We start from the raw sequence: 12,080 nt of genomic DNA, 5'->3' as shown, positions 1-12,080 counted from the left end.
CCCTCTACTTGTGGGATTCCCTACTGACTGACTGATTTATGGCTCCTAAATACACATTTTCAGATTAAATTAAACTAGAACTAAGGAGAAATTTTCCCACAGTTACAATAATTAATCAGTGGAACAATTTGCCTTCAGAAATTGTGGTGGTCCAACACTGGAGGTTTTTAAGAAGAGACTTGACAACCATTTGACTGAAACATTACATGCTTGAACAGGGAGTCAAACTAGAAAATCTCCAAGGTCCCTTCGTTATTTTGTTATTCTGTTACTGGTTTCAGTAATTTCTCATTTGTCTTGTTTTGATACAACTAGTCTGATTTAACAAATGATAAGAATGAAATAAGATGTGCAAGTAACAAATAAGAAGCATTTTTATATATGAAATGATATTCAGGAAATAAATTTACCTTTGAGAATCTGACATTTGCTCTCTATAAAGATCTTAAAAGCCTGATATATCTAAAAAAAAGATAACATACTATATTAGTATTACTTCCCAAAGCTAATCCATGTTAGATTCTACCAAACAAATAATGTATACACTTCAAAAATTAATACCTGACCAAAATGTTGGAGTTGAACAATGTGAATAAGGCCAGTTGAATTTAGTATGATTTTGCTTGAAGAAAATCCTGCAGAAATTATTGCTTTGTTAGTTAGAATTAACAAAAGATAAAAATTAAAATGGGTTTTTAGAAGATATATTGAATGTTAGCTGTACATGGAGACACACAATTCCTTATTAATAAAACATAAATAATAAGATGGAAAAAATAACCGTTTTATAAAAATGTTTTGTTAAAAGACAAGAACACAATCTTATTTATATCTATCTAGAAACAAGCCTGAGTTCAGTGAGAGCAATTTTTAGAGAAGTCTGTATAGGATTATAGATTTAAAATTACAATTGGAGGAGAAGGAAGGAGCAGAATTAATCCATATGTCAAATGCAATGAACTGAACCTACCAAAACTAAAAAGATGGGTTACAGGGAGTTGCACTGTTCTTGAAACTTCATTAAAGAACTCACAGTCCAAAGTAAACTGCAAGACAAACATAATTACTTATTGTCATATTAAAACTAATATGTGGATTTCTATCCATTCCAAATACAGTATGTCATTTAGAACTTGTGGTTGTTTAACACAGATACTGAAGGAAAAAACCCTGAAAGCTTGATTAATTATGTACCCACATAGAAATTTTTCTTCAACCTTTAGATCTTCCAGTGATGCACCTATTATCATTGTAACTGAAACCAAGCGAAGGCTTCATCCATTATAAATATAAGTTATCAACTCTGCATTTATTGCAGCTATGGTCAAAGAGTAAGATTATTGCTGTGGCAATTTCACCATGATGTAATATGTAAATTCATTTAGGATACTCATATTTAATTTCTGAAAATTCTGTTTAAATTTTTTTTTTACCTTAATACCATTAACTACTGGAACATGAAGCACAATATGAGTCAAAGATGGATAATCTTGAAGTTTGAATGTCACAATCTGAAAAACAATGCAAATAATAATAATGCTTGAATATGTTTTTAAAAATTAAGGTTAAAGATTATCTAATATTTAATTGTGTAATCTATAATTACATTAGAACAAAACATTATATTAAGTCTGAGATGATACTTTTCATAATAAATTCACATACCTAGTGAATTTGTTTTTGAAAATTCAGAATAAATACCTTGACCGTTGGTAGTAACTCAGCATTCCAAGACAAGTCAATTGCTTGCAGACTGTGAAATGTATATTAAATTGAAAATATTAGAGCTGTTACACAAAATATTCATGAATATGTATTCAGAATGAAATGTATAATAATCCATTCAAAACTAGTACTTTTCTTCATTTGAGTAACAAATTTAGAAAATAAATTTAATTCCACTATTATTAATACTCAATACAGCAGCTGAGACATAGTAAAAACTAGTGTCCACAGGAAGCAGTTTCTCAGAAAGCATTTATTTTTGTTTATTAAAAATAATGCTATTTTTAAAAGGGACAGGAGTATTTTGTGGTATTAATTTGCAGAGAGATAAAGACACAAGAAGTAGATTGTATTTACTAATAAACAGCTTGGACTCAACTCTAATGTATAATGATAAGGATTTAAACATATTGCAAAAAACACCATTGCAAATTTTTTTGGAGATAAACATAGGATGAAGCTAGGAAAGAAAGAAGCAAGGTATTATTACAGCAGTTACATTTTGGAGATGACAGCAGGTAAAGAGGCCTAACTAAATTAGTTAGTCTAGCTAAGGACTGAAAGAGGGCTAGGACTAAATTTATAGAGTGAGTAAAAGCAGTTTGGAGAGCAGAGTAGGCTGAAAATGACCCACCAGAGAAGGACCAGGGAGATCTTGGAAGATAGATATTTGTGACAGTGGAATATGGACTGATCTGTCATGGAAAAAGAGCTGTAGAACAGATGAGAAGGCTAGGAAGGTTTATGGGACAACCTACTGTGTTTCCCTGAAAATAAGACCTGGTTTTATATTTTTGGGGGCTCCAAAATAAGCATTAGAATTTATTTTCGGAGAAACATGATTTCAAGGTGATCAGACAGCTGGGTGCCCCCCCCCGGCATGCACACAAAAGGAGGTGAGCGCACGGAGGCCGACATTGTCTGACAGCAGCTGCAGCCTGCTGGCCCCTTAGTAGGTGCGCTCTGGTGTTGCGCAGCCTGAGCAGCAAAGGTGAGTTGATTATCTGTCCAAGCAGCAGACGACAGCAAAAGCACAGGGGGGAGTTACGCAATCCAGCCGTGCCATGTGGGTTGTGGGAAAGTTGAGAGTCGGTGGGCCCAAGCAGGCAGCTGGCTGCAGGAAACTTGTCTTTGCGCAGCTGCACTAGCAGCAGACGGTGGCAGAGGTGCAGGGGAGGCATACAATCCAAACGTGCTGCACAGGCCACAGGCAAGCTGAGAGACAGTGGGGTGGATGGCCGTGGGAGGCTCGTCTTTGCGTCTCTCAACTTGTCTGCAGCCTGCACAGTGCAGTTGTGATTGCCTGCCTTCCATCTCCACACCTCTGCCTCAATCTACTGCCAGTGTCACTGCATGAAGACAAGCCTCCCACAGCCACCCCCACTTTCTTTGGCCCAACAATGCCCAGCTTTCCTGCAGCGCACATGGTGTGTACAGATCGCCTGCCTTCCCTCCCATGCCTCTGGCTCTGTTTGCTGCCAGTGCTGCTGCGTGAAGATCAGCCACCTGCCCACTGTGGCCCATCATCTCTCAACTTTCTTGCAGCCAACCAGCACGTCCAGATTACATGCCTCCCCCAGTCTCTGCCTGCTGCTTGGACAGGTAATCAATTCACCTGTGCTGCTGCTGTTGTGGCTGCTGCTAGACAGCATCAGACCCCACACCCTCACCATCTTCAGTGCTGGTCACACATCCCGCTGATGAATAAGCCCTTAACTAGGGCTTATTTTTTGGGTAAGGCTTATATTAGGAGCCTGTTTAAAATTCAGGCTAGGGCTTATTTTCGGGATAGGGCTTATTTTTAAGGGAAACACAGTAGTAAGATGGGATAAGGTTGTTTTGCACAATTAAAGTAACATGCAATCCTCTCACTCTCAAACTTTCCTACAGGTCACCAAAGAGTTTTGACTTCTTTCCATGTACAGAGGGGAAATCCTTTATGGGGCTACATGCAGCTGAAATCCTGAAAACTTCAGCACTTCTAATGTCCCCTCTGCTTGCAACCTTCCTCATTCAGTTTCTGGGGAATCCATCAGTGAAGACTGCAAATTGCAATCACATGATCATGGGAGGCGGCTTGGCAACTAGTTGTAAATGCCAGCCTATTGCCAAGCACCTGAGTTGCGGTCATGGTGGCAGTACCATGTTTTATGTAAGTCATACTACCTGTATGTTATACCTAGTTACTCACACTACAGCAGCTCTTTTGTTAATGATAATTTCCTGAACTATTTAATGATTATTTACTAGAATTCTCCCTCAGATGTCATCTTTTATATTATATTTTATATTGTATTGTATCTTATCATTTTAAGATGGCTTTATCACTCTTTTTATTAGTAGGCAAGTAAGTTTATTGTTGTAATTATAGGTCATAACATACAGTATACCATAAAATACAATAAAGTAACAGAATAGTAAACTTGCAAAGTAATAAGGGCATTGTATGCAAGAAGGTTAAAACAAAATAAAGCCATAGGTACAACGTAGAACTTCAGTAATTCCTTTCTAAATTTAAATGACAGCAGAGCAAAGTAGTAACCTGATAGTTAACAATTGGAAACGAGTCTGCAACATGACTGTTTAATTGTTTGAGATCTGATCCTTGAATTTACCTACCAGCTATAATTTGGCCCTAAACTGCTTATAAATGGGCAGGGGAGAGCATAATAAACAATGCCTTCCACTTGACCAACATCACAAGGGCATAAACATTCTTCAACGGGGCACTAGCAAAATCTCCCTGGACTTCTACTAATAGAGCTATAATCTTTTCATCTTACTCCCAGATCTTAGCTCCATATAGCATCTGGGCTATCACCTTGCTCTGGAATATTTTAAATTCAGTTGTCCTCCTTTAGAATATAAAAACTTCTAGGCAGTTGTTAAGATAGTAATTAAATGTATTTTCAACATAAGGAACTTATGAAAAGTGATGCCTAGGTATTTAAAAATGTAGCATTCCTCTATTTGTTGACAGTAATTGTCCAGCTGTGTTCAATATTTCTTCTGCTAGACACTACCTTTGTTTTACTATAAATTATCCTCAGTTTTTTCCTTTCACAGTAGTCAGCTAGTCTGACCAATAATCATCAAAGATCATTCCTGATAAGGGAAATAAGAACCATATGATCAGCATACATTAACAGTGAATGTGGAGAAGAACAATCCATTTCACATATGCTATGGAACATACAATGTCTTTCAATACGTATGAAGACATCATGCTGGTGAGACAAAATGCTGTCAATGTGGCCCAATACTGGGCGAATGTCATTTAATTTTAGTTCTATTTAATTTTACATACTTTTTACATGTGCTAAATTTTTTTTTTTTTAATTCAAAAAGTTTTATAAAAAAATTTTTTCCCCCCCTTTCCCCCCAACCCCTCTCCCTTCACAAACCCCCTCCCCCCTCCCCCCTGGCTTCCCGGAACAAACACAAGGTATAGTTAAAAATAAAACAAACATATGCTAAAAAAATTTTTTCCCCAAAACTATTATACCAATTCTCCCTCTCTAACTCTGACTTCCTCCTTACATAACCAAATCCTTCAAAAAATTAACAATAAACAGTAATAAAATATATAAATCAGTAGAACAAATTAATCCTAAAATATTTAAAACCAGCTAAAGCATAAAAATCCAATCCAGTTCAGAGAATATCTCCCTTATAGCTTCTATAACCATATAACCATATAATTTCCCCCCCCAAGTCCTTCTTACATAAGATCTTTCAAGAATATTCTATTTAAAATTCAACAGATTATAAAATTTATAAAATTTCAATAGAGAAAATTACAATATTATTTAATTAATTACAATATCTATTCAACTTTAGTCCTTCCTCATCAAAGTCCAGTATATCCAAATATCTAGTCTCTTATAATCACAAATTGCCTTTCGGGGACACTAATATTTTTGTCTATTAATATTTTAAAAAAACCTTGTTTCAAAAATAATACTTTTGTCTCTTGCCATTTTTTTTGGTGCATTAATCTCTGTCTTTCCTTCGTTGCTCCTTTTAAAAAGTCAATCACAATATTTCCTAGTAATTCCTTATGTCCAGAAATCCAAAAATTACTGCCGTATATTCCATCAGTCCAAAAAGAGAACTCTTGGGAAACATTAAGCTTGTGAGTCTTTTCCATTTGAGGAACAATCTCCTGTAGCACAAATTCAGGCAGCTCATCCAAACTATTTAAAGAAAACTTCTTTAAATCACCTTGTTTCTTCACGATCAAATCTTCATATTTATCCACTTTTATTTGTATGTCCTCCATTCCATTTTCCGAATAATTGCACTGGTTAATTTGCTCCAAACTCTCATCCAAAACGTCCCCATTTTTTTTCAATTCGTATTTTTGAATAATTAAATACATACTTTCTGTGTAGTCCTGTATAAAGTCACGAATCCATTCTTCTGAAAGAACCTCCATAACAAAATTCCTGCTGAGAATCCCCTTGTAAAGTACTTAAACAGCGTAATATAATCCAACAGTCCACAGTCAAACCGCCCTGAGTCCTTCGGGAGATAGGGCGGTATATAAATATGATTAAATAAATAAATAAATAAATAAATAAATAAATAAATAAATAAACACAATAAGATAAAATCTCCATTCAGTTTCGATTCAACAGCAAAGCTCCCTTTGATGTATCGCTCTGCTTTCAGTTTCTCTAAAACGAAACTGAAGGGGGGGCGGAAGTCAGAAAATCAAAAATACTTGTAAACCAATAATTGTTCCTCACACTCGTTCCGCCTGCTTTTCGTATCCACAAAAAGAAATCAATTGTTAGCAGAAGTGGACACCTTCCTCTTTTCCTGCTTTTTCAGGAGCGCAGAGAATACTGGAGGTGGGGGAGGGGTAAATAAGGGGATTCGACCGTTCAGGGCTTTGTATTACAAAAACAAAGCCCCTAGGAGAATCTACCCAACTCCTCCCCCTTGCTCTGTCTCTCTCTTTCAACCAGAGAGAGAAATGAAGCCGGGATCAGTTGTTAAATCCGGCTTTTACCATATTCAATGCGGAGTGCCATAAATTAGCACCCAACGAGAAGGGTGGCGCCACCCAGAAGCCACATGTACTAAACTTTTATGACCTATTTTACACCTATTTTATTTGCTCAGTATTGAAGGTTATATATCTAGAATTTGAAGGTGCTTCTGACATGAGTAAAAAAAGAACAGTGAAATTTTCCATCCATTCAGTGAGAGGGTAGAAAAATATTTGTGATTTAATGGCTTCTACAATATTGTTAATATGAAGTAAGAAAGGAGCAAGTAAACAGCCTTGTTCTAACTCTTCTCTCCAATAAAATAGGATCTGACAAAGACCTTTGTAGGCCCATTCTTACTCTGTCTCTAATAATTATTCATTTGAGAAGGCCTCTATCAATATCTGCCCTTACTAGTTTATCCCATAGTCAAGTTCTGAACCGAATAAAAGGCAGAGGTAAAACCTGAGGTTGTTTTGTGTATACGTTAGTATATTTCTGAGTGAGAATCTTCAAAGTGGTGCAGTGATCTAATGTGCTATGTCCTTTTTGAAAAACCTGCCAGTTCTGGATGGAAGAATTTTGTTTCATTTCATTTCCATTTTCTTTCCAACCTTTTAACTTATTCAGAAGATATCTGGCATAAAGTGTCTGCTGAGGCTGACCTTCCACTTGTTCATCAGATTAGATCCAGAATCTGAGTCCTGAGGCTGGATCAAGACATAAACTTAGAAGAAATATCTAGCAGGTTAACTGGATGATATCTAACAGGTGTTTGCCGATTTCCCTTTTTGAAGAATGGTTACTTTTCAATAAGACCGCACAACACATATCTTATCTACTTCTGACAAAAGTGGAGTCATATACCTGTGGAGATATCATATCTTCTCCAGGGGTTTTCATTCAATTAAATAAATAATTTAAAAAGGAAATTATTTTTATAATCTCATAAAAATAAAATATGCTTACCACTTTGATGAAGTACTGTTTATACAACCAAATATCCAGCTATTTGTATCCTTTTGTTTAAAAGGAGAAGAAAACAATAAAGAGAAAATTAAAATGTATGTAGATTCCTACTGTATTTTTTTAACCTAACCTATTAATAATTTACTTTATTTTCCTAAAAATATTTATCAAAAACAGCACTGGCTACTAGCACTGGTGCAAACTGCTTTTGTAAATATAGCTAGTCCTCGACTTACAATGACAATTGAGCCCAAAATCTCTGTTGCTAAGTGAGATGGTTATTAAATGGGTTTTGCCTCATTTTAAGAGCTTTCTTGCCACACTTGCTAAGTGAATCACTGCAGTTAAGTTAATGACATGATTATTAAGTGACTCAGGCTTCCCCATTGACTTTACTTGTCAGAAGGTCGCAAAAGGTGATCATATGACCCCGAGACACAGCAACTATCATAAATGAGATATTTGCAAGTATCTAAACGTTGATCACATGACCATGAGGATGCTGCAATGATTGTGTGAAAAATGGTCATAAGTCACTTTTTTCAATGTTATGAACAGAACACTTGAACATTCTGTTGAAGCAGGCTTTAAAAACATTTCCTAATACTTCCAAGTGCTACTAATACTTTGAAACAACATCCAAAAATTTTTTATAAAGATGATGTCATGGAAAGTTTGTGATCTAGTTTCCCTTTATGAAATCATCCATTTTACGTAGAGATTAAGAGAAGCTGTTGGCTTAAAACATTAAAATTCCTTAAAACAGATGCATTATCATATAACAACTAAAATGAATGTTAGGAAGGAAATAATATCTCACCAATATACTGTTTTGGCAGTAAATATGAGTGAATGATTTTCTTTGGCTTGAGAGGGAAAAACTAAAATATTTTTCATCTGATTCCTATTTAGAAAAAGACAGAAATGTTTAGTTGAACATAATAAAACTATAGCTTACACTGAGAAATTGTGCTATAATATTTTAAATGATAGAATAAAACATTCAAACATTGAAAGTATTCTATCATAGAGAACAATGAGAAATTGAAGGATGCTATTTGCTTTGTTTTCCATGCAAAAGCCACAAATATAAATATAGTGATGACTCATGCTAAATATTACCGTACTTATCACCCAACTACAGAAAAATCAGCTAAGTGAATCATTAAAATATTTCTAATTCAACATAGCAAAAAATTGGAAACAATGATTAAGCAAGCTTGTCGCAGCAGATGCCTGCACAATCATGAAACTAAACTAAGGTAAAATTGGATACCAGTAGCAATAGATTTGCTTCAACCTAGCCTACAAACAATGTAACAGTTGCACTTCTTTTGATGACTGGCTTGAGGGCTTTTCGATCAATATGCACAGAGAACTTCAATATTTGCTTGCAAAATTCAGTAAAGCAAAATAGCTTTTTTATTTGCAATCCGAAAGCTCAACAGGGCACCAACAACATCTGTAAGGCATGTACCTATTACGTGCTTTTACATTTTGAAACAAGCCTGAAAAAGGAATATATAGAGGGACAATAATATACTTTAACAACTCATAAATTCCATAGCAAAGAATTTAAATTCATCAGTAAACCTACCTATCAACACTATGATGATGTAACATAATTCTCCCTCATGCTTTCTCTGCTGTTTTTATTGTGTCTGCTGCTTTTATTCACTAATCCACTCACCAAATCTACATGGCTTGGACAGTTTTTTAAAAACATCCAGGCAGATGTGAAATGTAAAATGAAATGAGAGATTTGTCCTGAGTGATTTGTTCTGAGCTCGGAACATTTGGTTGTCTTTTTGACTTGTAAACTTTTCAAACCTACAAAGGTTTTGCACATCTCAACAGCTAGATTGGATATGGGGAAGCCTTGGTTCAATAATTACAATACTATTTTCAATTCTAGATTTTCCATCAGAGAAAAAGCTGTAAATAAGTGGTAGAGCATATATTTTTCATAGGGAAGGTGCTAAATTCAAACATTAGCACTACTAGAAAAATAAACCTGCTTAAACTTAAAAAGAACCACATTAAAAAAAAAACTTCTACATAAGCTAATAAATAATTTCATTTTAAATGAAAAATATTACTTACATTGTATCCTTTGTAGGACCATTTTGAAGTTTTTATATTAATCCAAATTGATGCTCCTGAAAAAAAACCCAATACTTTTCTTCATACTGGATTACTTTTTTTTTTTTTGCTGTCCTGTACTACCACACCACAATAATTTTGTTGTGTAATCAAAAATAGCATGTCTCTTTTTAACATAGAAAAACAAATATTTTTGAATTGATCAAAAACAAAATTCTTCTCCTCTGATTTTAGTTCGGAGCAGGCAAATTAGCATCAGTATCATTACTAAATATTCTTTTTCAAGCTTTTTATGAATACGTAAAGCTTTTACATCTTTATATTTTATAGTTTAGTTGGAATAACAAACATTAAATAATGAAACACTAGTGGTTGCAATGATGAAGGGTTTTTTTTTGTCACACCATCATGCTGTCTGCTTAGAACAACATTATGAGAAAACATGGAACAGCAACACTTATTTAACCTATGCATTTGCCCAGGCCCAGACATCATACAGAGAAGGAATAAGCATAGATACAGAGAGATAAATGTTCCTAGTAAACACTCCAGCATTTACAGTGAGGAAACGAAAAGATACCTTAAGATTAGTTCACTTTTTTTTTTAAAGGTGTGTATTCATACTGGAAAACTGCAGTTATAAATTTGAATGCCTGATCTTAAAATAAATTGCTTGGGTTTTACCATAGTAATATTCCCTGCCTTTGGGCTTTGTAATGCTACAATGTTAGGCCAGCATTGCACATGAGATCCTTAGCAAAAAAGAAGCAGCTGTCTAACAAATTCAGAGCTGAGACAAGATCTGATCTATGATACCCTACAAGTAGTCTCATTTAGTGACCATAATTGAAACACAACTTGTTCACTAAGTAAAGCAGTTGCTGAATGAAACCAGTGCTATGCTTATGATCGTATTTCAGCTTTCCTTTGCTTTATAGGCCAGCGAAGATCATAAATGTGAGGATTTGTTACTTTTTAAAATCAGTGCTGTAACTGTAAATGATCACTAAACAAGACAGTCACTAAACAAAGACTGAGTGTTGTAATTCAGTCTCCTATTCTTTTTCAATTAGCTTTTAAATTAGCAAAAGTGATTTTGAATAGATTTTAAATCGTTTGACTGGCTTAATGATCTGAGCTTTGCAGCAGAAAATATTCCTATGCTACTTTCCAGAACTTAGAGGAAAAAATTGAATGAAATATATTGATTCAATTCCTTTGGATTTAATGTTACTCTTGCCCATCAAAGGAAGTCATACACACACAGTAACACTGGACACACTAACCTGTTAACTCAGTAAGTGATTCAGGTCTTTCTTCAAAGAGTTTTCCTGGATACTTTAAAAAATGGTGATTCAGGACCAGAATTTTTCTTTGGGGATTTTCTGTTATCTATTAATTAACAAACACATAAAGAAAAATGTTAACAAGCTTTTGAGGCTTCATGTGAGGCTAACCATTATTAATAACCTTGGGAGATAATACTTCCCAGACACAAAATCAACAACTTTTCAATTTCAAGCAGAATCACATGGGTTTGGGCACATTTGCAAAAAACAGACCACAATTCCCCAGCCCCTTTCCTTTCCAAGCTAGACAGAAAAGAGTTTCTCCTTTTGAAAAAAAAAAAAAAGCAAATGTTTTGGATTATAGGTTGGAAGCCAAGAGGATTAATTGTTTCCCCTCAGGCTTAGATTTAAACTGGAATCTGCAGGTAGGAGAATTCTCCAGCAGAAAATTAACAGAGGTAGTATTATTTCTAAGGCTGCTCTATTCTCTAAAGAAATAGAGAAAAGGTAACTAATTTTGTATTAATTTTAATTTCTGTGTTGCCTGGTCAATGCTTCATTTTTTCCTGGTGTTTATGTTCTCCATACATATTTGGAATATTACATATTTTAATGCAATTTGGAAGCTCTTTTACAGTAGGGTTATCCGAAATGAAAAACAAATCTATAACCTGTGGCATCTGCCCAGTGCCTTTCATAATTTTTCTATGTGATTTCCTTTTCAGTAAAAATCTGTGATTTGAATACCTTTTATTTCTATTTCCACTACTGATGGGTATTTTGAATATAAAAGGGAAGTTGAAAAGCGATTTTTACATTTTCTTTTTTTAATTGTTAATTTTGTCTATATCTTGTTAGATTGAAAAATATTTACACCACGGCTGGAGGCAAAGTAAGGTATGAAGTGGGCTTCTTAGAAAGCACACTGAGACTCTTACACTTTCATTTATGAACTCAGCCCTGCCACTACAATGGCAGTAACAGCCTAGTTAATGAA

At 34.8% G+C, this 12,080-nt stretch overlaps 1 protein-coding gene across 5 annotated transcripts in view; it reads right to left on the bottom strand.

Moving 5' to 3' along the window:
* PGAP1 (post-GPI attachment to proteins inositol deacylase 1) overlaps positions 1-12,080 on the bottom strand; it is a 67,839-nt gene that overhangs the window by 37,718 nt on the left and 18,041 nt on the right. For 4 of the 5 annotated variants that reach the window (XM_058188195.1, XM_058188174.1, XM_058188211.1 and 1 more), the window contains 9 exons: positions 11,081-11,186; positions 9,795-9,850; positions 8,512-8,595; positions 7,692-7,741; positions 1,702-1,753; positions 1,434-1,511; positions 971-1,046; positions 562-665; positions 411-462 (listed from right to left, as the gene is read on the bottom strand). In XM_058188195.1, the coding sequence (XP_058044178.1) occupies positions 411-462; positions 562-665; positions 971-1,046; positions 1,434-1,511; positions 1,702-1,753; positions 7,692-7,741; positions 8,512-8,595; positions 9,795-9,850; positions 11,081-11,186 (658 nt within the window). The remainder of the gene's footprint in view (positions 1-410; positions 463-561; positions 666-970; positions 1,047-1,433; positions 1,512-1,701; positions 1,754-7,691; positions 7,742-8,511; positions 8,596-9,794; positions 9,851-11,080; positions 11,187-12,080) is intronic. The other variant, XM_058188184.1, reaches the window with a different exon arrangement.

Source organism: Ahaetulla prasina, chromosome 1, assembly GCF_028640845.1.
Source record: "Ahaetulla prasina isolate Xishuangbanna chromosome 1, ASM2864084v1, whole genome shotgun sequence".
Classification (NCBI taxonomy): Eukaryota; Metazoa; Chordata; class Lepidosauria; order Squamata; family Colubridae; genus Ahaetulla; species Ahaetulla prasina.
This window is presented reverse-complemented; position numbering and strand designations above follow the sequence as displayed.